This window comes from Corvus cornix, chromosome Z (assembly GCF_000738735.6).
Source record: "Corvus cornix cornix isolate S_Up_H32 chromosome Z, ASM73873v5, whole genome shotgun sequence".
NCBI lineage: Eukaryota > Metazoa > Chordata > Aves > Passeriformes > Corvidae > Corvus > Corvus cornix.
In genome coordinates this window covers 2,382,441-2,409,977 of record NC_046357.1, presented here as the reverse complement: position 1 = coordinate 2,409,977, position 27,537 = coordinate 2,382,441, and the positions used below count along the sequence as shown (strand labels likewise).

General features: G+C 39.7%; 1 protein-coding gene across 9 annotated transcripts in view; it reads left to right on the top strand.

Moving 5' to 3' along the window:
- MAST4 (microtubule associated serine/threonine kinase family member 4) overlaps positions 1–27,537 on the top strand; it is a 286,598-nt gene that overhangs the window by 220,100 nt on the left and 38,961 nt on the right. For 6 of the 9 annotated variants that reach the window (XM_039566712.1, XM_039566710.1, XM_039566716.1 and 3 more), the window contains 8 exons: positions 391–460; positions 3,508–3,528; positions 4,239–4,317; positions 10,373–10,530; positions 14,689–14,764; positions 16,167–16,376; positions 19,328–19,429; positions 23,925–24,057. In XM_039566712.1, coding sequence (XP_039422646.1) covers positions 391–460; positions 3,508–3,528; positions 4,239–4,317; positions 10,373–10,530; positions 14,689–14,764; positions 16,167–16,376; positions 19,328–19,429; positions 23,925–24,057 — 849 coding nt within the window. The remainder of the gene's footprint in view (positions 1–390; positions 461–3,507; positions 3,529–4,238; positions 4,318–10,372; positions 10,531–14,688; positions 14,765–16,166; positions 16,377–19,327; positions 19,430–23,924; positions 24,058–27,537) is intronic. The other 3 variants (XM_039566713.1, XM_039566711.1, XM_039566715.1) reach the window with 1 other exon arrangement.

The following is a 27,537-nucleotide window of genomic DNA, read 5'->3' as shown; positions in this document are numbered from 1 at the left end:
TTGATCATGATTTTTCTATCTTTCAATGTTTGGTATGATTTAAAAAAGCAGCCTTTTTTCTGACATTAAAAATATGTTCTTTCAAACTAATCTACTGGTTTCTTTAAACATAGTTAACAAATTGTTTTGAGAATTTTCAAATTAAAGAGCTAAATGAACAGTTCTCTATGAGTTAGAAAATCCAGTCACTAAAATCCAGTATAAATGAAACATGAGTTGAAATAAGATTCTATTTCAGAATTTATTTTCAGAGAGACTGGGAGAGAAGAAATTCTGAAATTCATTTTTAACCTGCTGGAAATGTGTGGATTAATATGTCTGAATGTTTTTTAGTGAGTTGTCTTCACCCCACCCTCTAATAATAATTTTTTTGCGTATCATCTCTAACAGGAAACAGTCCTCAAGATAGCCCTAGGAATTTCTCTCCCAGTGCCTCAGCCCACTTTTCTTTTGCACGAAGGTAAGAGGTTGTTGGTAGTATTCAACACCCATTTTACATAGAGGAGATATTGTTGGACCCAGATATAAAAAGTGATTGCAAATACATCTGTCAGGTCTATCACATAGAATAGTAAGTATTAGCTCACTTAATGTAAACTCTTTTAAACCTCAGCAGCAACAAATTACTGAATGTGTGATGCAGTGCAAACATGTATTTTTGAATTCAAAATAATAGATTAATGATTTAATTGTAATGAATCTGATTCAGGCATTATCATCTTACCTCCTGAGATCTGGGGGAACTTTAAACTACTTGACGTTCTTCTTATATTTTTTTAACTATTTAAGAAGTGCATTGCTTTTAAGAGCACTGTAATAGAGGTCTTGATTTCAGGGTTTGGTTTTACTGACAGCAGCAATACCACTACCATGCCTTGAATACCTGTCATTGACCTGTTTCAGTATCTGTATCACTGAGACAATCAGCGTTGTCACAGGAGTGTTGTGAGGATTAATTAATGTTAGTAGAATTTTTGAAGATCTAAAGTTAATTTGAAATGATCTGTGAAGTAAATTATTACTAAATGAACCATAACCAAAGTTGATAGCATGTCATGGGAGACTACATATTCATGCCAGTGTGGTTCCCTATCACTTAACACCTTGTCACGCTACTTCCAATTATATGTTCATTAACTCCTAAGTCTGTGAAGGTAGGCAGAGTTTGTATGTTTACCCAAGAGTATATATACAAAAAATGAAATCGGAGTGCTTAAGTAGTGTCAGGCATGTAACTGTTGGGTTTGCAGTGAGCTATAACTTGCCTATAAAGTTTTAGTTACTTTATTTTGGGAGATCACTAAAGTAGCACACACAAGTTCTCAAAAGTAAGTGCAAGGAAATGGCTTATTTTTTTTTTTTAAAGCTGCGAAGGGGTGAAAATTTGCATTTTTAAAACCTGAATCTAACTCATTTGTGACAGTAGATCTTCTGAATCTTTCTAATAGCTTGTGATGTTACTTTCTTAATCAACTCCTTAGGAAACCTGAGTATTTCTTTTGAATTTACTTCCTCTTGATAGTTTTCCTTTTGTCAGGGATACTACCTCTTCAGAGATTACATTTGTATGTGAGCATATTTTTCAAAAGATTCATTAAATCCAGAAATAGGTTATAACGGAAAAAGCAGATGCGAAAGATTGAGCATGGCTTAGAAATACAGCAGTCAGGAAATAGTTTTCCTTCCCCACCCATAATAAACAGAAAGTTTAAAACATTATACTTTTGCAAACCTTAAAATTCAGAATTAATTAAAAAAAAGGACTTGTTTACCAATGTTTCATTTGGATTTTGACCTCTCTAGAGCCCTGTAAGGAGCTTTAAATAGATTCTTTAACTGAAGGACATTTCTCTGATTTAAAAATATCTCACCACTTCTGTGGGATTCAAGAAACATTTAGAGCAATTATCTGTGGAAACCAATTTTGTTCTGTGTTTATATTGAAAATGCTTGATGACAATGAAGCTTAAAACTGCATTAATACAACTTTTTCTTCTGAATTTGGTGTGTCTGTTGTGGTTGTTTTCCTATAACCTGTGATAGGATGAATTTTCATAGTAAAATGCACAGTGGTTAATGAGAGCAGACTTCTGACTTTCTGCCTGTTCTATTACATTTTGTATATTTAATGGATATACAAAGGGAGGGAAGGACAAGCGTGATAAAGCAGGTTGAAGAAGCAGAGGCAGTGGTGTAGGAGTATGGATATTCCTTTTTTATCCACTGCCACCCAGTCCGTGGGGGTAGCAAAAAGCTGGGAAAGTGTGAGGATGTCAGAGAGAGGCAAAGGCTTTGAACCCTCCTGTGAAGCTGTTTCCTAGTGTAGCCATTTCTCATCAGGTGCTGGCCATGCCATGCAGCAGCCACAGCAAAGGGGCTTCCTCAGGGAGGTGGCCCTCTGCCATGCTGCCAGCCGGTGGACAGGGTTGGAGGCAGCCTTCCCCAGCACCTCAGCACCAAGCTGGAGGGTCACCTTCCTCTGCCTGTTTCTGGCAGGGTGACCAGTGCCCAGGAATAGCCTGTGCCTCTGAAGCTCACCACTTCTGCTGTACATAAAAGTCCAGTATCTATGAACCCATGGGTAGGTGATAGACTGTACTTTTTCTAGAGCTGCTGGAAAGTGAATAAAACCATACTGTATGACAGAGGCAAGTGGTGAGTCCAGGGGAAAATGCTGTAGGGGTTTGCTCCCCTGTTTTTCCCATAATCTGTTAGAGATGCCTCCTATTCTCCCAACTTTGCCTCCCAGATAACTTCCTGTGACAGCCTGTTCCCACCCTTCATGGCCTTTCTGTGTGATGCAGGTACCCTATTCACTCTGAGTGACTCAGTTAGGGAGTACTTCCTCACAGATGCAGAATACATGGGTCTCACCCATGTTTAAATGCTGTCTTAAGTTCTTGTTTCAGCTGTCAGCTGTCAAGCCAAATTAAGAGAAAACTACTTTGGGAACGGTGCATTCATCTGGAAGTATCTCTTACATACCTGGGTGAAGAAGAGAACCTAAAAGAATGAATTAATAACAGGATTATGGCAGAGATGGAAGATTTTTGCACAGTTCAGTATTTGACACAATCAGCAGTCTTTAGCACATGTGCTGTTCATATTTTAATATTAATAATGTACTGTAGTTTCTTTTCTCACACTTTATTTATACAAAGTCCCAGAGCTTTGATTGTAATTTGTGGATGAATAAATGGATATATTGGAAAGAAGCAAGGGGCTTTTTAGACAGTTAGCTTGAAGGAAGGGACCTCTTAAACCTCTGCATCAGTAGGTTTAAGGTTCCTGATTTGACATGACTTCAGTTTTTTGAAATTACACTTCAATTAATCTTCAGTTCTTCAGAATTTCACCTTTTGTGTCAATGAGACTTGGGAGATGGTCTTTGTAAAACAGATCTCCAATTCTCCTTTCCTTACCATTTGTTAATAAAAACTTCTCCTGTTTTGTTATTTATATATTATTTTGCCTTTTTTTAACACATTTGATTCAATTGTATTGCAGTCATGGGCATCGAAATGACAGGTAAATTCTACCTTCTCAAATATCCAAACACTTTTTTAGTTTTCCACTTTGAATATTCAAGTTCCATGTTGTCTTTGTGTAGATCACCTCAGACAGTGAGGAACATAAATCGGGTTTTGGTTATAATTTACATATTTATTTTATTTTTTATTCTGAGTGAGCATGCTTTTCCCTGAAGATTTGTTTTTCCTGATTTATGTATGTAACATTTAACATTTAGGTTTGGTTTTACCTAATCATTAGCCTGCTAGTTTGCTGGTGTCCTGTACTGATGCTGCAGAAGAATGCACTACTGTTTTATATCAGTCAGACTGTGGTGGTTATTCTGTGGCTCCAAGCATTGTGGTTTGCATTTGTTCACAATTTTTTAAATTTGCTTCTCATTAATTTTCATCTGATGGACCTAAGAGTTGTGAACTTCCTGTGGTGCATTTCTGTTTGTATTAGTTAGACACCAGTTCTGTGGAGCTGTTCATTCTCTTTGTGGTTGTTTCATCTCATAGATTTTTAACTAGAAAAACACAGTAAAAAAATTCATCCTTGGTGAATGCTGGTTTATTGTGGTCCCCTGTGAAAGTATACTGTTTATTAGAACCCCTGTTTGTATCATGCTTTTGGAATGCAATTTTACACAGTAATACTTTCACAGATGTTTCTGTGCTAGGATACTGCAGTGCTCATTTGACTAACCTCCGTTCCATAACTCTCAGGACTGATGGTCGCCGCTGGTCTTTGGCTTCTCTCCCTTCTTCTGGCTATGGTACAAATACACCCAGCTCAACTGTTTCTGTAAGTATCCATTTTGCTGTGCTGATAGATTTCTTTTGCGTGCTCTAGCTTCTCAAATGTAGCATGCTTCTCTTAGGAGAAGACAATGTAGGTTTTGTTAGGGTTGTTAGATTTGGAACTAACATGTGATAGGAAACTGCTTTACTTCACTGAAATGAAAGAACACTTTATGCAGTGTGTACTTTGCTCAGAGATACTTTCTGGCAGTGAATAGTGTTTAACTGCCCCCTTTCGATCTGCCTTATTTTAACCAAATAGTAGTTAGGTATCAAGTCATAAGTGAGGCTGCCTTGATAACAAGAAGAACGAGAAATTGTATGACATGATTCATCTGTGCTGGGTTAGACTGCTGTCTTAGGATGGGATGAATCACACATTTGCCTTTCTTTTCCTTTGGCAATTGATAGGTGTTAGTGCATGATAGTAGTTTAGATACCTAGCATTTCAGATGGCTGTAATCACAATGGAAGAATCATTTGGGGTGCATAAGAGAGTAAGTCAAACTTACTAATTTTTACCTTTTAGATAAATTGTTTCGATGTGATTGTGGTGGTTTAAAAAAACAGCTGGGAATTAAACTCCAAATAAGCCACCCCCATTTTTCCCACCCCACTCCTGTGAGAGAGGGATAAAGGCAGAGACTATGGGTTGAGATAACAACGTACTGAAAACCAACAGCTAAGGAATAAGAAACGCACATTAATGGTAACAATATTAATAACAAAAGTTACAAAAGAGAAGGTTCTTTACACACAAAAGGCCCTCAGCATCTCAGCTCGGTTCTGTGTGGCTGCTGAGACAAAGACAAGGTGGCGTTTGCTCTCTGCGGCTTGCGTTCCCTGTCCCTGAGGCCGTAACAAGAAACAATGACGGACAAACCCCCGAAAAAGCTGTATTGTCCATGTTGTGCTGTCTGCTGCCAGACTGCTGGGCTCGGCTGTGGTTGTCCGTATTTGGCTGGGCTTGGCTCCACTCGGGCTCGCCTCTGCTGCTCTTGTGTCAGCCCCCCTGCTATACATGTACATCTGACTCGTGTGCCACAGCAGGGCCTTAAATCCTGCTCCAGGACTTGGGAGCAGGGCAGTGGGAGAAATACCAGCCTCTACTTCGTACATCTTGCACGTCTCCATACTGGAGAGGAAGGACTGTCTCGCATTACAACCTGGAACAAAGCTCTTGGTTGCAATGGTCACACCTGAGAGGCTGCAGAGATAGAGTTGTAGAGGAAGCCTGCTTTGGAAATAGCAAATAGTTGACACCTTGACAGTTAGAGCACATCTGCTGCAGCAAGGGACTTGGTCTGTAGATCCAACTATGGCTCTTCAATGTTGTATGCCTTACATGCCTGTAACAGGTTTTTTACCTTTTATGAGTAACACATTTTAGTGATACCAGGGTGATAACTGATTTTTTTAAGCTGTTTCTTTTGCAAATAAAGTAGGCTTTCTCTTCCAGTGGGTTTGTTCGGTTTTTCTTGTGAAACAATTGAGTTTCACATTCTGTACAATAATGAAATACGACCATTTTGTGTTATAATCAACTCTTTATTTTTGTCCACAAAGACTTCTGGAAGGACAGTTCTATGTGTCTTAAACCATGTTGAGCAATTTCATGCATCTTAAGAACTTCTCTTCTAAAGCACTAATTTTGACCTCTGCTTTCTTTTCTGTGTAGATGTTACTTTTGCCAAGTAAATTCCTTGGTTTCACATTAATTCCCTAAGCACTTTTCCATAGGGCATGTTCGTATACCTCTTACTGGAGCTAGATCAAATATGCTTTGCTCATCACCTGAAATATATTGACATAAGGAGTTTATATCAGATAGAAGTAATTGCGATAGAAACACCGTCACTGTTACAAGAAACAGGCTTGTGCTAGAAAGGAGATTAAATGCTGTGTCCAAAACAGATCAAAACACAGTTTTGATTTTCTGTCCATATTCATTTCTTTGATATCTTCAATTTTAAAATGGTAATTCTAATTCATATACTTTTTTCCCAGTTAGGTTCACTAGCTACTGTAGGCATTCTGGAATGTGAGAAGTTTTACCTGGTATTTGCATACGCTGTCCATATACTTATGGACTTAGATGTCTTAACTTCTGTAATAGACCATTATTGACTTACCCCATGATTATTTCTTACTAGAATGTATAAATATTAAAATATTTATATGTCTTCCCTAGCACTGAGTAAACAGTTTCTTTCTTGTGGAAATAAACCTGTTTTTCCAATAAATACATTTTAATTTTGTTGAAGAAAACATCGGTAGAGAATTCATGTCATAAATATCTGTGGTGTCCCACTTAAGAGTAAGGGAGCACCCAGGATTGGTGAATACTTGTGGTCGAAAGAAGTGACAGAAGTCAGACAATCCACAAAAACTCACCGAGTTTTATTAGTAAATTACACACTTGGCATAGAAATTGGTATGTTAGTCTCTGACCTGCTATATAAGCACACTCCTGTGGGTTTTGGATAAAGGGGTGGGGTGAGAAGAAAGACAAAAAGAAAAAAAAAGAGGGGAAAGAGATCACCAGTCCTGGTTCCAGCATTAGTCCAGCTGAGGGGGTTTCTAGGGTCCTGGGAGTGCCCCAGGCTTGCAAGGGAAGTACCATTTTATATAGAAGTTGTCCCATCCTGAAGGTGGGTTTCTCATTTTCTATGCAAATTAGTTATCACTCACAGTCCATTCTTTCAGGCCTTTCTGGAAATGGGTCAGAGGGCTTCAGGGGTCTTTGGTGGTCTTGATTCCCTCCCGTTCTACAGTCTATGCCTGCTTCTCCACCTCATTTCTGTGTTTGCTGTACTGAGTTGTGCTTATCTCCAAGAGGTAGAGAAAAGACCTTTGTCCCAGAAAAGTGCTGTCCTACCTCCTTATGGCCCCTGGTCCAGTCACATCTTGTTCTTTCTCACAGGGTGTCACTGCCAACAGTCCTTGTCTGTTGTTACCTGCAGTCCTTGGTTGGTGCCACAGACACCCTGCTGTTGGTGTTTGAGACATGTTAGCCTTTACCATCTTGGCTTCTGCAGTATCCCATTGTTAGTTTCTTGTTCTGTTTTGCCAAGGAATTTGCTACTGCTGATAAGCCCTGCAAAAGCAGTTGGACAGCCTTTGAATTCTAAATCTAATCACTATTTCTTCACTTCCTAGTAGAGGTTTTTTTCACTTTCTTCTTTCACCCACTGGATGATACATATGAATCACAAAACCAAAACTAGGAGTGTAACCATCTAATTGATTTCATGTACTTTTTCAGAATCTGAAAGAACTAGCACAGTGCAGCCTCCTCCTCCACATTATTACTAATTGTTAGAGGCAATGAGAGACCAGTTCATACAACACCCTAAATGTACATATGGAGCACTCCCTTTTCAGTGATGGATAAATAAAATTCACATTAATCCAGACATGTATCAACCAGCAAGCAGAAAGAGTTTTTATACATCACAGTAGAGCACAACTTTGGCCTTACAAGCAACTGAAAGTCAAAGCCGAGGCTGAAGTGTCTGTAGTTACCACAGTTACACTGAGGTGAGCACAGCTTGCTGTTTCTTGTTAGCCTGGGGTTTTTTTTTCATTTGTTTTTTAATATTGAAAGTGATGGAATTACCTATTTAATGGAAGCTCATGGGTTTAGAAGCGGTGTAAGTACCACATATACCAGTTCTCACAACAAAATCAAAATTAAAATATCTTCTGCTAGATAATTCAGTTGTGAAGAAGCTCTTGGTGTGTCGTATTCTAGCACAGCTGGATCAGATCTTGGCAGTTAGAAGATGCAGTTGACATGATTGTGTCTTCTAGGAGATCAGGCCTTATAAAAATGATGAAGTGAGATAATACACAGCTGCATATTTTTCAAATCTGCTTTTCTGTCTCAGAAGAACCATTTGCATTTCCATAATGCACTATGGTTGAACATATTAAAAGTACTTTAACTCTTGTGTGATTTTTGGAGCATTAATTCTAGAATGTCAGGAGAACTAATTTTTTTTAGGAATTTTGTGGTGAGAGTTTTCAGATTTCTACTGAAATCAGAATTTAGATCATCAAAAAAATGTAGTTTGTGCCTGTGATGATCCTGATAGAGCTGAGAGTGGTTACCATTAGGAAAATGCTCACTTCAGTTGTGTTGAATCTAAACTCTGTGACACCTTATATGAGGAGAAGTGTGACATGAGTTATTTCAGCACTGATCCCATAGTCCCCTGAAATTGAAGAAAGAGGTAGAGAATGATTTTATAGGAATAGCCATCTGTGATGCTCTGTATTGGGAAATTCTCCTTGTGCTAGAGTATCTTTTATTTTACAGAGCATGGCTGTAGGAAATACACTGTGAGGTTAACAGCAGCTAGCTGCTATAGTGCGAGGTAAGAAAGAACTTACCTATGCTGTATGCTGAATCATGCATGGTAATGTGCTAAGGCAGAATGCCATGCATGAGTTATTGTAGCTCAACAAGTTACTACCTATCATGTGAACTGTGGTAAATTCTTGGTGTGCATGCCTCCTAGCCCACAGCAAAGCAAGGTAACACAGTCTTGCTAACTTCAGCTTGTTCTGATGTGGTGCAGCATTCCCATGTAGACCAGTCCTTCTTAGCCTTTTCTGCCAGTGGGTTTTCTTCTTTTTTGCTTTTAGGAGGTGACTTCATGAGATCTAGTGTGATAAGAAAGCTTTTCTTGAGCTTCTAAGAGTTAGGATATTAGCCTTTACCACACAAGTTGCCAGGAGGTTAAAAAGACTTCTTAGTTTCTGGTTATTGTCTGCTGACCTTAGCAATGCAGGGCCAATATTTGTACAGTACAAAAGTTTATCGATTTGCCTTGCTAGAAATTATGTAATAAAGAAACTCTTTACTGTGTTTGCCTCCATTAAAAGAGCACCCAGGTGGGGGCCTTGCTGTTCAATATAAGCCAGATAATTACAGTAATGTGCACATGTAAATTGATACACAGAAGAAATTCATTTTATTGAGAAATCCAGCTAGAAACTGAAGAGCTCCAGAAAGATATCCAAGTTTTTCAACTTCTTCCCTTCTGGAGATAAAATATAAAGAGTGTCTGCATGGTACCAAGCAGCTTTGTGCAATTATACAAGAATATTTATGAATCATCTAACTTGAAAACAGTTTTGGTACCAGAAACAGTAGAGCATTTCCCTATGTTTGTCAGACCACATTAGCAAGGCTGGTTGTTAATACTTTGAACTATGTATGTGTTCTTTAAAAAGGGTAAAAGATCTAGGCTCACGGAAAAGTTCAAAGTTCTACCTTCAAGCACCTAGCATGGCTCAGGTAGAGCTGCATAAAAACCCGTAAAATATGATAGTATGGTCATTTGCACAGCTTTTGTAATGCAGATCTATACACAAAATCTTGCAAGGGTAGTTATCATGGTAGCACTTCCAATTTCATACCTGTCTGTATCTTCCAGTTTTATACTAAGTGGATGGTTTGAGTGTAATTCCTTTCACTTTTTGTCAGCCGTATAACCTGTCCTGATAAATGTATTGAGTTCTCTCACTTTATTTTCAATGTACAGTTTTTATAAGAGATTAGCATATTATTTTTTTCAGCAAGATTTTAGATAGTATTTAATTTTAAGAGCATTACTAGTGTCATAAATATAGATAATGAAGTACCTTTCTTATGACGATTTATAGTTGGCATTGTGACAGTAAGTTGTACTTTACAGTTACCATACTTAGGCCATCCTTCTCCAATAATTAATTTTCAGCAGATTCCATTTTAGCTATTCTTATGTACTGTTGACATACAGACAGTACTTTTGCCTTAGGAAATTCAAATTTTTGAAATGCAGTGTGTCTTCAGAAACTGAAGGGGTTCTTTTTTTTAATATTTACTCTCTACTTAGCTCATGGGTTTGAGACTAATTATTTATTTTCTTCTTTAAATTGGAATTCAGGCATGAGACACAGTAACTATAATTTTTAATTTGAATCACTGTATTCATGAGCACCAAACATGGTCTTGAAAATGTTTTTTTTCATTCTGATGGAAGCTTGTGCGTTCTCTTGTGCTCTTGTAGTCATCCTGCTCATCCCAAGAGAAGCTACACCAGTTACCGTACCAACCAACACCTGATGAACTACATTTTTTGTCTAAACATTTCTGTACCACTGAGAGCATTGCCAGTGATAGCAGGTGCAGGACCACTGCAATGCGCCCTCGGTCCCGAAGTCTCAGGTGAGTTTGTGTATCTGAAAACAGGGCTTGGATCTAAATTACACATACTATGGGGAGAATCATGGTGGTGTACATTGGGGATGGGTACTGGTTTTGAAATGGCTGAAATATAGTGCAAGAGGTACATAACTGAGGCTGAATTAAGAATAGTCCTTTTAAATACTTGTTCTGGTTCTGATCATGACTTACTTCAGTGGTAAGTGAATGTTGCCGTATTGTGAAGGCAAATAACCTCCAGAGGCTGTCTTGAGGACCTAGTCATTAATGATCTAGTTGCAGTATTCCCTTTCTGAATCTATGTACCTCCTCCGTCATTGGTAGATTAGCCTGTGAACGTCTGTATTAGCCTGTGAATTGTCTGTATCAGTTCAAGGACTCCCCATTGTGATGTCTTGAGACAAAGTTTAGTATTCAGTTTTGACCTTTAAGAAAGACAGAAGCCACATTTAGAATCACAGAATGGTTTAAGATGGAAGGGACCTTAAATATCATCTCATTTCCACTCCCCTGGTGTGGGCAGGGACAGTTCCACTAGATGAGGTTGCTAAGAGCTCCATCTGGCCTAGCCTTAAACACTTCCAAGTTATGGGGTATCTACAACTTCTCTGGGCAACCTGTTCCAGTGTCTCACCACCCCTACAGTAAAGATTGTCTGCCTAATATCTAATCTAAACCTCATTTCTTTCAGTTTGAAGCATTACCCTTTGTCCTCTTACTGCCCACTCTTGTAAAAGTACCTCTCCTGCTTTCTTGTAGGCCCACTTGTGTCTTACCTTGTAGGTACTGGAAGGCTACTGTAAGGTTTCCCTAAAGTATTCTCTTCTCCAGGATAAACAACCCCAACTCTCCCAGCCTGTCACCATAGGGAGAGGCCTTACATCCCTCTGATCATCTTTGTGGCTGTGTTCTGGGCTTTGCTCCAGCAGGTCCATGTTTTTCCTGTGTTGAGGACTCCAGAGGCTGGAAACAAAACTTTACATGGTGTCTTTTGAGATCAGAATACAGGAGAAGAATCAACTGCTGGCTGTGCTTCTTCTGATGCAGCCACGATTTGGTTGGCTTCGTGGGCTGTGAGTGCACGTTGCCAGGTCTTGCAGAACTTCTCACCCATCAACACACCCAAGTCCTTTTCTTCAGGGCTGCTCTCAGTCTGTTCTTTGCCCAGCCTATATATGTGTTTAGGATTGCCCAGACCTAGGTGTAGGACCTTACACACTGCCTTGTTGAGCTCCATGAGGTTTGCACTGGCCCACCTCTCAATCTCCTCACCATTTCTAGGTCCCTCTGGATGCCATCGCTTCCCTCTAGTCTGTTGACTGCCCCACACAGCCTGGTGCTGTCAGTGAACTTGCTGAGGGTGCCCTTGATTCTTCTGTCCATGTCCCTGACAAAGATGTTACAGAGTGCCAGTCCCAGTACTGACCCCTGAGGAATGCCACTTGTCACTGGTCTCCACTTGGACATTGAGCTGTTCACAACTGTTTGAATGTCACCATCCGGCTAGTTCCTTATCCACCCAGTGGTCTGTCCATCAAATCCGTGTCTCCGCTGTTTATAGACAAGGGAGTCATGTGGAACAGCGCCAAATGCTTTGCACAAGTCTAGGTAAATGACCTCAGTCTCTCTTTCCTTCTTCACCCACACTGCAATCCACTATAGAGGACCACCAGATTGGTCCAGCACAGTTTGCCCTTAGTGAAGGCAGTTGTCTTTCACCGATGGCCTCCTTATTTTCCATGTAACTCAGCACAGTTTTCGGGAGCATTTGCTTCTTGATCTTACCAGGCACAGAGGTGAGAATGAACAGCTTGTAGTTCCCCAAGTCTTCCTTATATCTCTTTTTAAAAGTGAAGGTTATGTTTTCCCTTCTCCAGTCACTGTAACTTCACTCAACTGCCACAGCTTCTCAAATGTGATGGATAATAGCTCAGCCACTTCCTCCACCAGTTTTCTCACAACCTGTGGATGTATTATACCGGGTCCCATAGACCTGTGCACCTTCAAGTTCCTTAAATGGTCTTGAACCGGATCTTTTAAAGCTGGTGATTTTACATTCTCCCAGTCCCTGCCTTTGCCTTTTGTAATTTGGGTGATGTGGCTGGAGCACTTGTCAGTGAAGAACGAGGCAAGGAGCTCACAGAGTACCTCAGACTTCTTCATGTTCCAGTAATCAGGTCTCCCGTTTCCTTCCAGAGGGCCCACATTTTCGTTAGTCTTCTGTCACTGATGTAGCTGTAGAGCTTTTCTTGTTGCTGTTGACTTCCCTGGCCAGATTTAATTCTGTCAGGTCTTTAGCCTTCCTAACCTGATCCCTGGCTGCTCAGACATTCTTTCTGCATTCCTCCCAGGCTACCAGTCCTTGCTTCCATCCTCTGTAGGTTTCCTTTCTCGTGTTTGAATTTGTCCAGGAGTTCCCTTGTACATCCATGCGGGCCTCATGGCATTTCTGCCTGACTTCCTCTTCGTTGGGGTACATCACTCCTGAGTGTGGAGGAGTTGACCCTTGAATATAATCCAGCTCTCTTGGGCCCCTCTTTTGTCCAGTTTTTCATCCCAAGGTACTCTACAAAGCAGATTCCTGAAGAGACAAAAGCCTGCTCCTGAAGCCGTGAGCTGTGAGCTGTCTCTGCGCCCTCCTTGGTGCCCTAAGGATCGCAAACTCCACTCTCCATAGTCACAGCAGCCCAGGCTGCCCCTGAGCTTCACATTCTTCAGCAGTCCCTCTCCGTTGGTGAGAATGGTGTCCAGCATAGCACCTCTCCTCATTGACCGTTCTATTACTTGGAGAAGGAAATTATCATCAACACATTCCAGAAACATCTTGGATTGTTTCCTGCTGTGTGCTCGAGAGCTCTTCGTCAGCTCCTCATTTGTCCACAGGCAGAGCTCTATGCACTGCAAGGGGTTAGAGTGCATGGAGTGCAACCAGTTAGAGTCCAACTGACTTTGTAGGCAACATTCCCTCCTCATCTCCCCTGCTTATCCTTTCAAAAGAACCTGTATCCTTCCATTCCAACCCTCCAGGCATAGGAGGCATTTCACCACACCTCCGTGATGTCAAGAAGACCACAGCCCTGCAGGTGTACGTATGTCTTTAATACCTGTGGTTTATTTGCTGTGCTGTGTGCATTTGCACAGAGGAATTGAAGTTGAGCCTTGATGAAACTTAGGTACTGCTTGAAGTGGCTGGAGTTCTTTTTGCTGCTATTCAGGTGCTCTCTTGCTGACTTGTGATCTCTCTTCAGGTTCTGGGCATCTCTTGCTGGCCCTGGTATTAGACCGATAGAAGTGGGATGGATTGATGTTCATCTTCACCCAAAACTTTTGTTTTCCTGCTAATGCAGGAAACTTCTATACACGCAATAAAGATGGTCTTAGAGGATTACCCCCTGTATGGAGTCTTTCCTAGTCCAGGTCTTTTAGACAGATTGAATGGACCAGAATCACCAACACAGGAAATTCATATTGAGATTTTTTTTAAGGGCTTTGTAGTGGACAGCGAGGCTCATGATAGCAAGAAGTAGTTTGGTAGTTTTGTAAGGTCTGTGGGTATCTTTTATGAATTCTTTTCCTCAAAGTCTGGTGCTTTTTTTTACAGACACAGTGCTCCAGTTTTGTTTGGCGCATGCATAGATATGACATTATTTGTAGGAAGTTACTGCCTTTATCTGCTGGTCAGATTGAAAACGTTGTTTTGATACCTTTTTTCCAATTATCCATTTAGAAGAGCAAACAAAACTCAAACAAACTCATTTTTTACTTTTTCACTTGCAGCTACCAGAGTTATTGATCAGATCTTGCTGTTTTGATTGTATCTAATCTTCAAAGGTATGGGTATAACCATAAGTAGCAGTTACACAGATCTCCATTGCCCTTCTGAGAAAAAGATAATGTTCACAAGGCTTCATCTGCCTTGAAATGTAGGTACAAACTAGGAGAATAACATGGTTAGCAGTTAGATGTCAAGTACATTAAATAATCATGAGGACTTAAACAGAAAATAGCAGAAGGGAACCAAGTGTACCACTGATGACAGACTGTACCTTTCCAGTGAAGTCTGTGCTGACTTTTTGTTGCAAATAAGTCATACAAAAATATAATAACTAACTGTAGTTCATGCTGGGACAAGTGTAAAGGGATAATTTGCTTTGCTTGCAGCCCTGGACGTTCTCCTGCCTGCTGTGACAATGAAATAATTATGATGAACCATGTCTACAAAGAAAGGTTCCCAAAGGTAATGAATATATTTAAGATACCCAGTATCTAAACTGATAGGCAACATAGGTTCTAAGTAAGTGGTGCTTTTGTTATGGGAAGTAATGATCCAGCCCTGTAATGGCTACCATAAAGCATCACCAAGCTCTTACTGTAACGATAAAATCACAATAAAGAAAATTGTGGCTGAGAACTGGACATTCATTTGCCAAAGCTGCCAGACTGGTTTTGACATGAATCATGCTGGTAATATACTCTCCTGATTGGAATCTGATGATACATTGGATTTCAATAGGTGGTGTGTACTTGGGGCAAATGCATACTGAATTAGTAAATCAAAACCAGTTTCTAGTGCTAAGTCTCGAGTGGCATCTGCTGTGATATAGCAGCAGATTCCTTCATTTAGTGCCATTTCTTCATTATATACTTCACATACATATATATTACATGCACTGATTTAATGGTGAGGATCAGTACACAGAGGTGGGGTTTGACTGTGAGATATGAGGACATTTTGCTCTCCTGTCCAGAGGTCTTGAGACATGGGTCAGTTCCTAGGTGTAGGTGTGTGTGTACAGCTTGAAGCACTATGCTCTTGGTTGCTTCTAGGATTTTGGTTGCCCTTGGAAAACAAAACAAGGTACTGTTCCTAAAAAGTAGGTAAAGAAGGGAGAAATTTCATTGCATTTCTTCATATAAATATGAAGAAAGATTTGTCAGGATTTGCAGAGCAATCGAGCAAATCCTGACAAATCTTTCGAACTCACTTAATCTTAGTGTTTGAGATGTGAACTAAGATGTGTGGGATTACTTTTAATAATAAGAGTATCTTCAAGGGTTTTTTTAAGCATCTGCAGTTCTGTGAGAACCAGACAGGTGGTTCTGTAAAACAAATGCATCTCGAAACCTGCAGACACGTTTGGCAGGACCTGTGAGCCTGTGGTGCTTTTAATTAGTCAAATGAGCCTCATTCAAACTCTGCCCAGTGAAACATTTTTATGGAATAACCTTTGCGAAAGTAATGACTATATTCTGCTTTGTAGTATCTGCAGTTTTAGCAGAACAAAGCAGACCCCCATGAGTTCTCTTATTTATTTTTATTTATTTCCACTTTGGCTTTGACTTAAAAGCTTTTTAGTTCTGTTTAGTGATTATCACAAGATTAGTGCACAGTTAATCACCAGTGGCAGACAAGGTGGGGGAGCTGTGCAATAGCTGTTAAGGCTATTGCTTTTCTGTACTGGTAGTGCGGGGAAATGACATCTGCCACTTTGCCTTTGTGAACTTGCCTTTTGGCTTCAGTCATTTCATCCATTCCAGCTAGGTAAATTCTTAGAAATGTTCTGGAGTCAGAAATAACTTTGAGGCTGTTAGTTTCATGTAGAGCTGATTTAATGTGTTGAATGACTACTTTTCTGTAGGCCACAGCTCAGATGGAAGAGAGGCTTCAGGACATTATAACAAATCATTCTCCAGAGAACATCCTTCCTCTGGCAGATGGAGTGCTCAGTTTTACCCACCATCAGATCACAGAGCTGGCTCGAGATTGTTTGGATAAATCTCACCAGGGCCTCATCACATCACGATACTTCCTTGAATTACAGCAGAAATTGGACAAATTGCTACAGGAGGTATGAGCCGTGAGACTGTGTGTTTGCCTGAAAAATTGTTTAAATTTGTTTGCCTAAGAGTTGTCTTGAATGTTGTCTCAAATTATGACTGTTTACTCAAGTAATTGTCAAATGATATTCATAAGATGCTTCAGTCTACATAATGACCCCTACAAAAACTATAAGGCACACTAACATATTGGTCTGGAATGGACGGGTAGTAAAGATTTCAGAAACAAGAGCATTATGTCCTGCAGTTCAAGTTACAGATTGTTTACGGAAGTGTGTGCGTAAGCCCCAGACAGGGCTGGCTATTCCATTTACTTCAAATAAATGAAGTAACGTATTCACTTCCCTTTTATCAACCCTACTGTGTTGAGAAAGCAGACAGCAACCTTTAGCTTTCCATTAATGAGAGATTATTTATTATTTCTTTATTTGTAACGTTCCCCTCATAGCTGAAATATTTATTAACAGAAATAATGTCTTTTCTAAATGTGTCAAAAGTTTCATAGAATAATCAGCTAAAATAATTAAGAAGAACTTGAAACTTGACAAATAAACACGCTGTTACATAAGTTGCCGTAGTTTATTAATGTATAATTTTTAAAAGAATGAATGCAGCATGTAATGTACTCATTTATTTGTGTGGTATTTGATAGTACATTATGAGTCAAAATTAAACTGATAAAGCAGCAGATCTGAAATTAATTTGAAATTTTTTCCAGCTGATTTGTTAAATTGCCATGCCTGTCTTAATTTGTTTTCTGCTTTCTTTTGAATGCACAAGCAGTTTTGGTTGGGTTTTTTTTTCAATTTGTTTTTGCTATGCTGCTTTTTTGTTAATTTCTGTTCAGCAAGTAGGATGTCTGACACTACTGTTTTTTGAACGTTTTCTCTTCATACAGCAATGCAAAACTTAAGACATGAGTAAATTTACTCTGGATTGTTGAAATCCTATTTTTTAAACATTGAAAATACTTAAGAGTTTGCTTGCTGGTCAGGAGGAAGTTTTGAACCAGTAACCTTCTTATGAAATTACGATGGTTCTACCATGCCAAAGTGCAGGCAGAATTGGCTAGTTGATAACGTCAAAATACAAGAAAACATGTCTGAGCCAGGATTCACTGAACCACAGTTAACACTGTTAACAATATATACCTTAAAATGGCTATACATTAAGTAGAGTTTAGACGGTGTGTTCACTGACTAACACCTCTTCCAAAACCCGGTAAAAAACTATGCCAGAAAATTATTCTTCAATCTGCATGTAAAGCAATGCTTTGTTTAAAAAATCACAACACTAATTTTGTCATGTTCTATGATGCTAATTCTTTATTATGAAAAAGATTCCTGTTCTGCAAAGACATTACACCTTAAAAAATTCAGACTTAACTTTTGAGACCACTGCTTACTTCTTGTTAATGGCATGATATGGCAGCATGAAAAACACTTTCTTTCCACAGCTCGATTATGGGAACTTAGTTGTATTTTGGATTCACACAATTCATTTGTTGTCAATTCCCAGCTGCAATCTTCAGTAGAAAGCTGCATTCCCTGCTGCTACTTGGCACTGTGCAGTTACTCTAACTAGGGGAAGACTCCCTTGAGGGTTGAGGCTTGGTTCAGCCAAAATTTTTATAATTTTAACTTCAAGTGGGCCTGAATGCTTTCCTGCTTCATCACCCTTAAATGTGATGTGTATTGAATCTTTTGTTCACTTAGGCAGCTGAGTGTTTATGAAACTCTGCAAAGGTGTTTTAAATTCTGGTGGTGGTTAAAATAGGGAGGTGTTTTGTTTACAAAAGTTTTACTTGGGCTTAGTTGATAATGTTCAGAATTAAGCTTCTGTCCAGTTAAGGTTTTTCTGAAACCTGTTGCAGACTGCTAGATGATATTTGTGCCTTTTTCTTTTTTTTTCCTTTTTTAAACTCCACAAATTAATTCCTCTCATATATTTGACGATTTTTAAAATGGTGGTGCTTACATTAAGAGCAATATGCATAGCTTCCTATTTTCATAGAGTCCTTTTTCAAAAATATAACATGCTATAGGAGAAGTACTTACTTGTCCATAGTAATAATTTTTTTTAGTTTCTTACTTTAATTTTGTGGTTTTGAATAAGCAAGAGATGATGAACCAACACATTGAGAAACTTTAGTCTGTGAGTTCTACTGTTCAGAGCAAGGAAATGCTTTGATATTTGAGTGAAGGGCTATTAGTATATTTTAATCAGAAGGAGAATTACACAGTTTCTTTGCATTCACTAACATCCTTAAATCACATAATTTGTTCTTAGGGGGGAACATTAAAAAGGAATTTGAAATACAGCTCAGACCATTGTGCAGATGTTATCAAACCTTCTAGAAGTTTTTTTTCCGTATGTATTTTTCTATAGCATTTCCTCCTCTCTATTGTAATCCTTGTAGAACTCAAATTTTCATTATCTTCCCTTCTACATGTTCCTTTTTATGAGGCCTCTCTGCAAGTATAGGTTTTTTATGTGTATGTCTGTGTATAAGTTGTCATTTTACTATGACTGACCAAAAGACATCAGTATGAATTTGGGATGGATGTTGCTTGTATCTATTACTATTAGTTATGTTAGTTTTCATTTCAGCCTAACATTATTAATAAATTGAGGAACAATGTGCATGTATAGATCTGTGTTGATATGTTGTATCCTTTTGCAAAACTGGTGTTAATAGTACTGTGTAAGCTTAAGAAACAAGCAGAAAAAAAAAAAAGTAGGCACTTTTGTTGTTACAGTGTTAGAATTTTAAAACTGGAATTACTTGAATCAGAAGTGTTGCTCAGTTCTTTGTTATCTCTGCTGGGATCATGAAATTGATGTGCCGTTTGTATCAAGTACATGCTTCAAACCCCAAAGGTGTCCTAAATGTCATACATACTTTCCTAAGCAGCGCATTAAATGTGATCTTGTTTGATATGACATTATTTTTATCTTTTAGGCACAAGAGCGGTCAGAGAGTGGAGAAATGGCATTTATTAAACAACTTGTTCGAAAAATCCTGATAGTTATTGCTCGTCCTGCTCGCTTACTGGAATGCCTGGTAAGGTCATGCTTACTCTGAGTAGTGCTTTTCACTTAGTGTAATGTAGGAAATTCTCCTATTTAGTATTCAAGGCTCTTTGCAATTGATTCTTGGAACATGTCAAACAGTGTGGTAGAGCTTCATTGTTAGTGGGATCCTTTCCACTTCTATTATTGAATGTAGTATACTGGCAGGACCCTCCTGCAGTTTTGTTTGGTTCCCTGCTGTTGCAGGTACTATGGTACAGAATCCTTTCCATCAGCTGAGGAAGCGGCTTTTTAAAACCACTTGGCTTTTTCTGTTGTTTTGTTGACTTTCCATTTCTTGGGAAGACTGTTCCAGAATTATAATTGCTTGGTGGTTTTCTCATTTCTTAACAGTTTCATAATTTTGTTGCACTCAACAGCTGCCAGAACTAGAGGTCAGCTCTGCAGTACCTGATCTGATGATAGGAGCAGCACAAGGATTAGGCTGTCCAGATACACGGGCAGTTGGCATTATACTGGGGACCAGAAGGAGCAGAAGAGTTAATTCATTTATGCATGAGCATAGCACCAATGTTGCCAGACTGGGTTAGTTTGTGCGAGCTGTGTGGGCGTGTTTCTGCTTTTCTTACCCGTGCTGTAGGAGCTGGGATGGCTCAGGTGCAGGAAGTTGCTCCTACATACAGAGCCAGTGTGCTTCAGTTGTTCAGTGGAACTAATAAACACTTGTGGAACACAGTGTACACAGGAGGTTGGTGTAGACACCCAAATACCATGCCAGAGCCAGCCTGAGTCCAAAAGGCCTGGCAGGCAGCCTGAGCTGACTTTGAGCCACTCTGCTTGCCAGTACCAAGATCAGTGTTGATGCTGCATACAGCTATTTGAGGCTGGCAGGGCTTATGTGGGAGCCAGCCTGCTGCTAGACTCAAGTTATGCCTGAAATTGTCGTAACTGCATTTGCATGGTACTGAATCTGAGCTAGTAAGTCTTTCCAGTCTGACTCTGGCTCTGTGCTGTGTCCCTTCATCTGTGGCACAGTTAATCCACACCCTGGCTCGTTCAGCCATGGGCATTTTGAGAGCTGCCTCTATTTTGTTTTAGAAATACCGAGTCTCAGTGTTCCCAGTTGCTTTTTGTTCGTGATTTGCAGTTCAGAAGGAATCTAAAAATAAGATATGTGCTCTGAATCAGCATGAAAGAGATGTTTAAAAAAAACAATCAAAACAAAAAGGAAAGCTTTAGAGAGAAGAACACCTTAGCATGTCCTGCTTCTGCCATTAAATCCAAACTTGATTTATTCCTTCTTGCCAAGAAGCTCATTCCATGTCTAGTGTGATGTTCCCTGCTCTGTTCAGAGGGTTCATATTATCTTTCTCCACATCATCCAGTTTCTCATATCCTCATTTTTTCCCTATTTTGCATCCTTCTCTATTATCACACATCCAAAAATGCCCTTAAGCACGTCCTGTAGGCAGTCAGACCAAGACTTGTTAATGATACTTTATATCTTCCCTTACAGGCTTGCTGCCTTTCTTCTGCCAACCCTTGCCCCCATCATCATCATTTTCTATTAACTTTCTAATTGAGGAGCTGGAGTGTGTCCAGTGAAGGGCAACAAGACTCATGGAGGGTCTAGAAAATGTGTCTGGGGGCAGCTGAGGGAGCTGGGATTGTTCAGTCTCAAGAAGAGGAGGCTCAGGGGGGACCTTATCTCTCTTACAGCTCCCTGAAAGGAAAGTGCCAGAGACAGGAGAGATTCAGATTACATATTTGAAAAATTATTCTCACTGTTAGAGTGGTCAGGCATTGGAACAGGTTGCCCAGGGAGGTGGTGGAGTTACCTGGAGGTGTTCAAGAGGTGTTTTGATCTCGTGCTGGGTGATGGTTTAGTGGTTGCAGTGGTGGTGCTGGATGGATGGTTGGAGTGAATGATCTTAAAGGTCTCTTGGAACCATGATGATTCTGTGGTTCTAATTCAAGTTCTCTCCTGGTGGTCTATTTGCCCATTAGTTCATTCCCCCTAAGTGCAAAGTTTTAATGGGATCTAGTCCAAATCTCTATTCACTTAGTTCCCACTTTCTGCCTCTGGGATTTTATCCTAGGCTGCTTGCTCTGCCTTATCCTTCAAGCAGATTGATGTGCATCCTGCACCCCTCCTTCTGCTGGGCCTGCAGAAGTGAGTGGAAGAACAGTGGTGCAAAGGCCAGGTGTGACTGTGTCTTGTAGTTGAGTTTCAAGAGCAGCAGTGGCAGGGAAAGCCAGCACAGTTTGTTTCAAGTGTTCTCACTTCAGACAAGGACCTTCAGGAGGTTTAAACTGGATTGCAACAGTCCTGCATCATATATTTCTACGGATACAGTAGCTTGAACAAATTTAGGCGTACAGTCATAAAACAATACATTTTTCATGCAAGAAGGTGTTAAGCCTAGACTGTAAACATAATTGTAAACTTAAAGAAACCGTATTGTTTTTCTGTAGTATCCCTCTGGAAGATTTTTAATATTACTGGCTGATATTTTAGAATATCTGTCTGAAATATATAGTAGATCTGGAAAACTTCACCCTCTGTAAGAAAGTTCATAAAATTGTAAATCCAGCTTTGTGGTCATGAGACGTTTCAGATACCATGCAGTAAAGCTGTCAGTTATCTGATGGTAGTCTTGTCTTGGGTATTCATAGCATGTGAATTCCTATTTTAGTTTACTTGATAATCGTGTGAATAAAGGTTTTATGGTTTCATATGTGATAAGAGCTACTGCCAATTATTTAAAGATATTTCTCCATTTGTACATGTAAAATGAAATGCAGAGTTGGAAGTGAAGATCAGAAAATAAATTCATTGCTTCTCGTTATTCACACCTGTATATGCATTATGTGTGTGTTGAGATAGATGTACACACACACATTCATATGATTAAAATTACCTGTTTTGAAATTGCCTTGTCTTGCTGGTAAGTGGAGGAGAAGCTGTTTATCTGCCACTGCAGCAGGTAAGGATATGATAACATTTTCATGACAAAAGTAGATAGAAATCTTGGAACACAACATCACGCTGTTGACTTCTTTAGTACAAAGAAGTAGCATGTAAGAGATAACTGCTGGCGATGGCATGTAAGACGAGGAGAGTAAGTCTGAGACAGCATGTACTGTTTAGTTATCGGTTCAGATTTTTGGGCAGGTTAGCAGCATCCTGAGACCTGGAGCTAAACTAAGACCGCTTGGACAGTTCATTGGTTTGTGGTAAGTCCTTTGCAGTAGGCTGTACATGATGCAAATTGTTTCATGACAAATGTAAAACCAAGATTGTTTCCATAAGACTGAAAATTCCAAAGATACTTTATTTCAGACATGCTGCAGCTCCTCCTGTTAGCTGCTGCAGTTTTGATGCTTCCAAAAGGATGCATGATACTGAATTTCAGAAGCTGCCTTCTGGGTTGGGATGTTGACTTCCCAAGTCCTGAGTAGCTTGAGGGTCTAGGACAAGACCCTTGTGACTCAACATGTAGAGTAAAACCCTATGGAGTTATGTTGGGCCGCAAAACAGTCTGGAAATTAGCTAGCTCAGCAGTCTGCTTGGCTTCTACAGGTGTTTGTGACAGAGCTGACCTGCTCGAGGAAAAAATGTATTTTGTTACATTAATGACTAATGGCTATCACTTTGTTAAGCATTGCACCTATAGCCACAAGCGCCTTGGAGAATGCAGTAACCATGGACAGATGTTTTGGTATGAATTCATGCCAGTAGAGAGAGAAATTGCATTAAAAAAACCCCCAAGCATTGTTTTAATAATCTTCCTTTGCTTCTTTCAATGTATTTCTCCTTTTATAGTCCATAAAGGTAGTAAAATAAATGTATTTCCAAGGGACTTGGGAATAGGTAGAGTTTTGAGTTTCTATTCTTTCTGTTCCTTTTTGTTCTTTGTTGAGGCTTGCCTTTTTGGTACATTATAAATGATAGTTGCAATATAGTTAGTTCCCACAGGAGAATATTTCATTTCTGGATTTGAAACAATTGGATCAATGAAACTCAAATTTTTTAAATCAAGTTTCAGTTTTATCGTCATTCTAAAGTTAGTGATTTATTTAATTGTATTTTCCATAAAACAGTGCATATATATTGATTACAAATACTTCAGAAGTAAAGATTGTAGTGCAGTATATTTATATAGTTGTAGTGGATTTTTATAATCAAGCACATGCAGGGAGATATCTTCTCTATTTGAAATCTTATTTTTGCTGGGTATAGGTCATTTCACTCAGTATTACGTGAAGTTTTGAGGGCAAAGAACATACTATTCATATAAAGTGGTGCTCTGAAATAATGGCATGCAATTCCATTGTTTGCATCATATTACACTGTATAAGAATTGGAATAGATTAATAGACTATTAGTAATAGAATAAAGAGGTACTGTTTTTAGTAGGAAAATGCCATATATGTGGAGTTAGAAGGAGCAAAGTAAGTCTTTATGTTAGACCCTAAGGAACCAGTTTCAACAGAGAAAATGATGGTGGTTATTTTTCCTCTAGGAATTTGATCCCGAAGAATTTTACTATCTTTTGGAAGCAGCTGAAGGCCATGCTAAAGAGGGGCAGGGCATTAAAACAGACATCCCTCGATACATTATTAGCCAGCTGGGCTTAAATAAGGATCCTCTGGAAGGTAAGTGAATCTCCTGGTATAGCTATAGGTTCTTTCTTCTCAATGTGTTTTATCATCCTTATAATCTGTGTGTACCTGAAAAGGGTCAAGATGAAGATGGTAGCAGAGCAAGTGTTCGCTGACTCTTACAGTACTCTCACAGCTTCAAACACATTAAAAGGGCCATCTCTTGTGAATAGGATTTTTTTTGTTGCAAATATCATTCACAAATACACTGTATCCATGATACCACTCATCATCTTTCATCCTGACAATGCAACTTCCTCATTTCAGCTCTAAATGAAATTTCCTGGGATAATTTGATGGTAACGGTTATCTAAGCACAGTTACAAAGGCAACTTGATTGAGGTTTTGTTTGCCTTTCAGTGCCCCCAGGTTCCTGCATCTTGGAGTCTTTGAGAAGACTGTCTTCCAGCCCATTAATTTTTCTCTGTAATTTCAGTCCATGTTTAGAACTTCTGTAGGGAGAACTTAGGTTGTAGGGGAGGTATTGTCACTGCAGAAGTCGTCTTTACTGTGAGAGTGTGAGGCACTGGAACATGTTGCCCAAAGAAGTGATGGGTGCCATCCTTGGAAGTGTTTAAGACCAGACAGAATGGGGCTCTGAGCAACCTGGTCTAGTGGGAGGTGGCGAGGTAGCCCACCTAGGTGGTCAAGGGAAGCCAGTTGATGTCATCTTTTTGGATTTCAGTAAAGCTTTCAAAAATACTGTCTCTCACAGCATCATTCTGGAGAAAATGTCCAGCCCACAGCTGGATAAACACATCACATGATGGGTGAGCAACTGGCTCATGGGTCAGGCACAAAGGGTTACAGTGAATGGGGTGGCATCAGACTGGGGACCTGTCACTGGAGGGGTTCCCTAGGGCTCCATCCTTGGCCCTGTGCTCTTCAACATCTTCATAGGTGACTTGGGTGCAGAACTTAAAGGGATATGAAACAAGTTTGCAGATACACAAAACTGTGAGGAGCTGTTGACTCCCTCCAGGCCGGGAGGCCCTGCAGGGAGACCTTGACAAATGAGAGGACTGGGCAATCACCAACCATGTGAAGTTCAACACGGGAAAGTGCTGGGTTATGCACCTGGGATGGAGCAACCCTGGATGTACAGACAGACTGGGGAATGAGAGACTGGAGAGCAGTGCCATGGAAAGGGACCTGGGGGTCCTGGTGGATGGCAAGTTGAATGCAAGTCAGCAGTGCCCTGGCAGCCAGGAGGGCCTGGGGGGCATCAGGCACAGCATCGACAGCCGGGCAAGGGAGGGGATTGTCCTGCTCTGCTCTGCACTGGGGCAGCCTCACCTCCAGTGCTGGGGGCAGCTTTGGGTGCCACAGGATAAGAAAGACATTAAACTCTTAGACAGCATCCAAAGGAGGGTAACAAAGATGGTGAAGCTCCTTGAGGGGAAGCCGTATGAGGAGTGGCTGAGGTCACTTGGTCTGTTCAGCCTGGAGAAGAAGAGACTGAGGGGAGACCTCACTCCAGTCTGCAACTTCCTCACAAGGGGAAGCAGAGAGAGGGGCAGACACCGCTCTCTTCTCTGTGGTGACCAGTGACAGGATCTGAAGGAGTTGGACTTTATGATCCTTTTGGGTCTGTTCCAACTCAGTGTATTCTGTCATTCTGTGTCCCAGCCCATGGTAGAAGGTTTTAGAGCAAGATGATCTTCAATGTCCTTTCTAGCCCAAGGCATTCTATGGTTCTTTTAAGGACATCTTGAAAAAACTAACATTTCTTCTCTGTCCTAGCCAGATCATCATCTTTGCTGCCCTGAGACCAGGTTCTGTCACTGGTGACAAATAGAAATTGGTTCATTGTGTTCAGTGCTAGTTCTGCTATTTGGAAGAAATCGGCAGAAGTGCCGTCATGGAAAAATGAGTCTAGCTGATGCCAATTAGTTTGTCTACTGTGTTACTAACCAGGACTAGGATAGGGCTTGATAACACAAAATAATAGGAAAAAACTATGATAAACCTTTTTTTTCATTATGAAAGATCACATGTTGTTAAATCAAAGAAGTAGTATATTGTGTGTTAAAACCTTTTTGCTGAACTAAAGCAGTTTGTGAAGTTCAGCGCTGCCAGTTGTGTCAGCTGTTTGGTTAGTTCTAATTCAGTTAGATTGAGTATTGTTACAGATGACATTAATGTTGACAGATCTAAAGAAAGTCAAGCCTATTATTTCCACTTCCTATCCTTCCTATCTTCACAGGACTTCCTCATCCAAATTTAGTATTCTTTTCTGTCAGAGATACAGATTAACAGCTTTGATGCTTTTTGTTTGTATTTGGAGTGCAGCAAGGGAGCCAGACAAATTGGGAAAATATACATAAGTATTTTTTTCTCTTTGGTTTTGGAAAAGATCAAGAAGTATTGAAATTCTCTGCAAGATAAAGCATTGTCTTCTGGATTTGGTGAGCTGTTGGTCTGTCCTAAACTGACAATTCATCAATTCTTCACTGAACAAGTATGCAAGATTTAATTTGGAGTGTGGGTTGAGGGTTTTGTATCATTGACCCTGGTTCTTCCAGTTGAACCTTATCTTTCTCATTGACTCTTCCTGGCCACTTGGATAAAAGTGTTCTTCAGCAGGAGTCAAAAATCTGTCACTACCTAAGTTTAATAACATCTTTGAATTTTTTTGGAACAGTGTATTGTGAGAGAGGTCTAGAAACAAATGCCTATATACAAATAAGGAATACTGTTTTCTTTAACTAAATATTTGTTTTATGGGAGTGTACATCATCTAGGATGCATCTTATTATATTTCATAAGCTGAAAATTAATATAACAAACTTCAAAGCATTCAAAGGATAATTGAAACGTTGGGGTTTGGGTTTTTTTTCTGAAGGAGAAAATGGACACGTGGTTTGTCAGTAAATACTGAGGGGTGTATGATATATGGATTACTGATTCTTGGTTCAGTTGGAGATTTGAGCAATTGATTATTTAGTGTTTTGTTCTACAGATTAATGTGTATGTGTATTTGTAATAGGTAATTTAGGCCATCTGATTTGTGTTAATGCTTTCCTCCCATGCTCCAAGAAAAACAATATTTATAAGCAGTATAAATCACTGTGCAATGACTTCTTAAGTGGTCTGGTTTTGATGTTAATTGGTGTCTGTGTATACAGGGACTCTTCTTGAGCAAAAATAAAAGAAGGGCACTACGGGTTTATGCCCTGGAATTAATGGTTTACAGAGAGAGCTGTTGGGAGCACTGTATTCATTACTATATAAATACTATGGGAAGATCATCCTGAAGAAGTTTAAAGCCCTTTTATGTAAAACCAGAAAATTTTCAAAATGCAGAACTAAGTTCTTCAAAACAAACGAAGTGCACCTCAGTAGCACTACTCATCCCGTAACACAGAATTGTATTTTCAACCAAGATGTTAATTTATGTCTTCAGTGTTCATAAATGTTCATGCAAAGGATTTTATTTCATCTGCAGAGAAAAGCAACCTACTTTAGACCTTT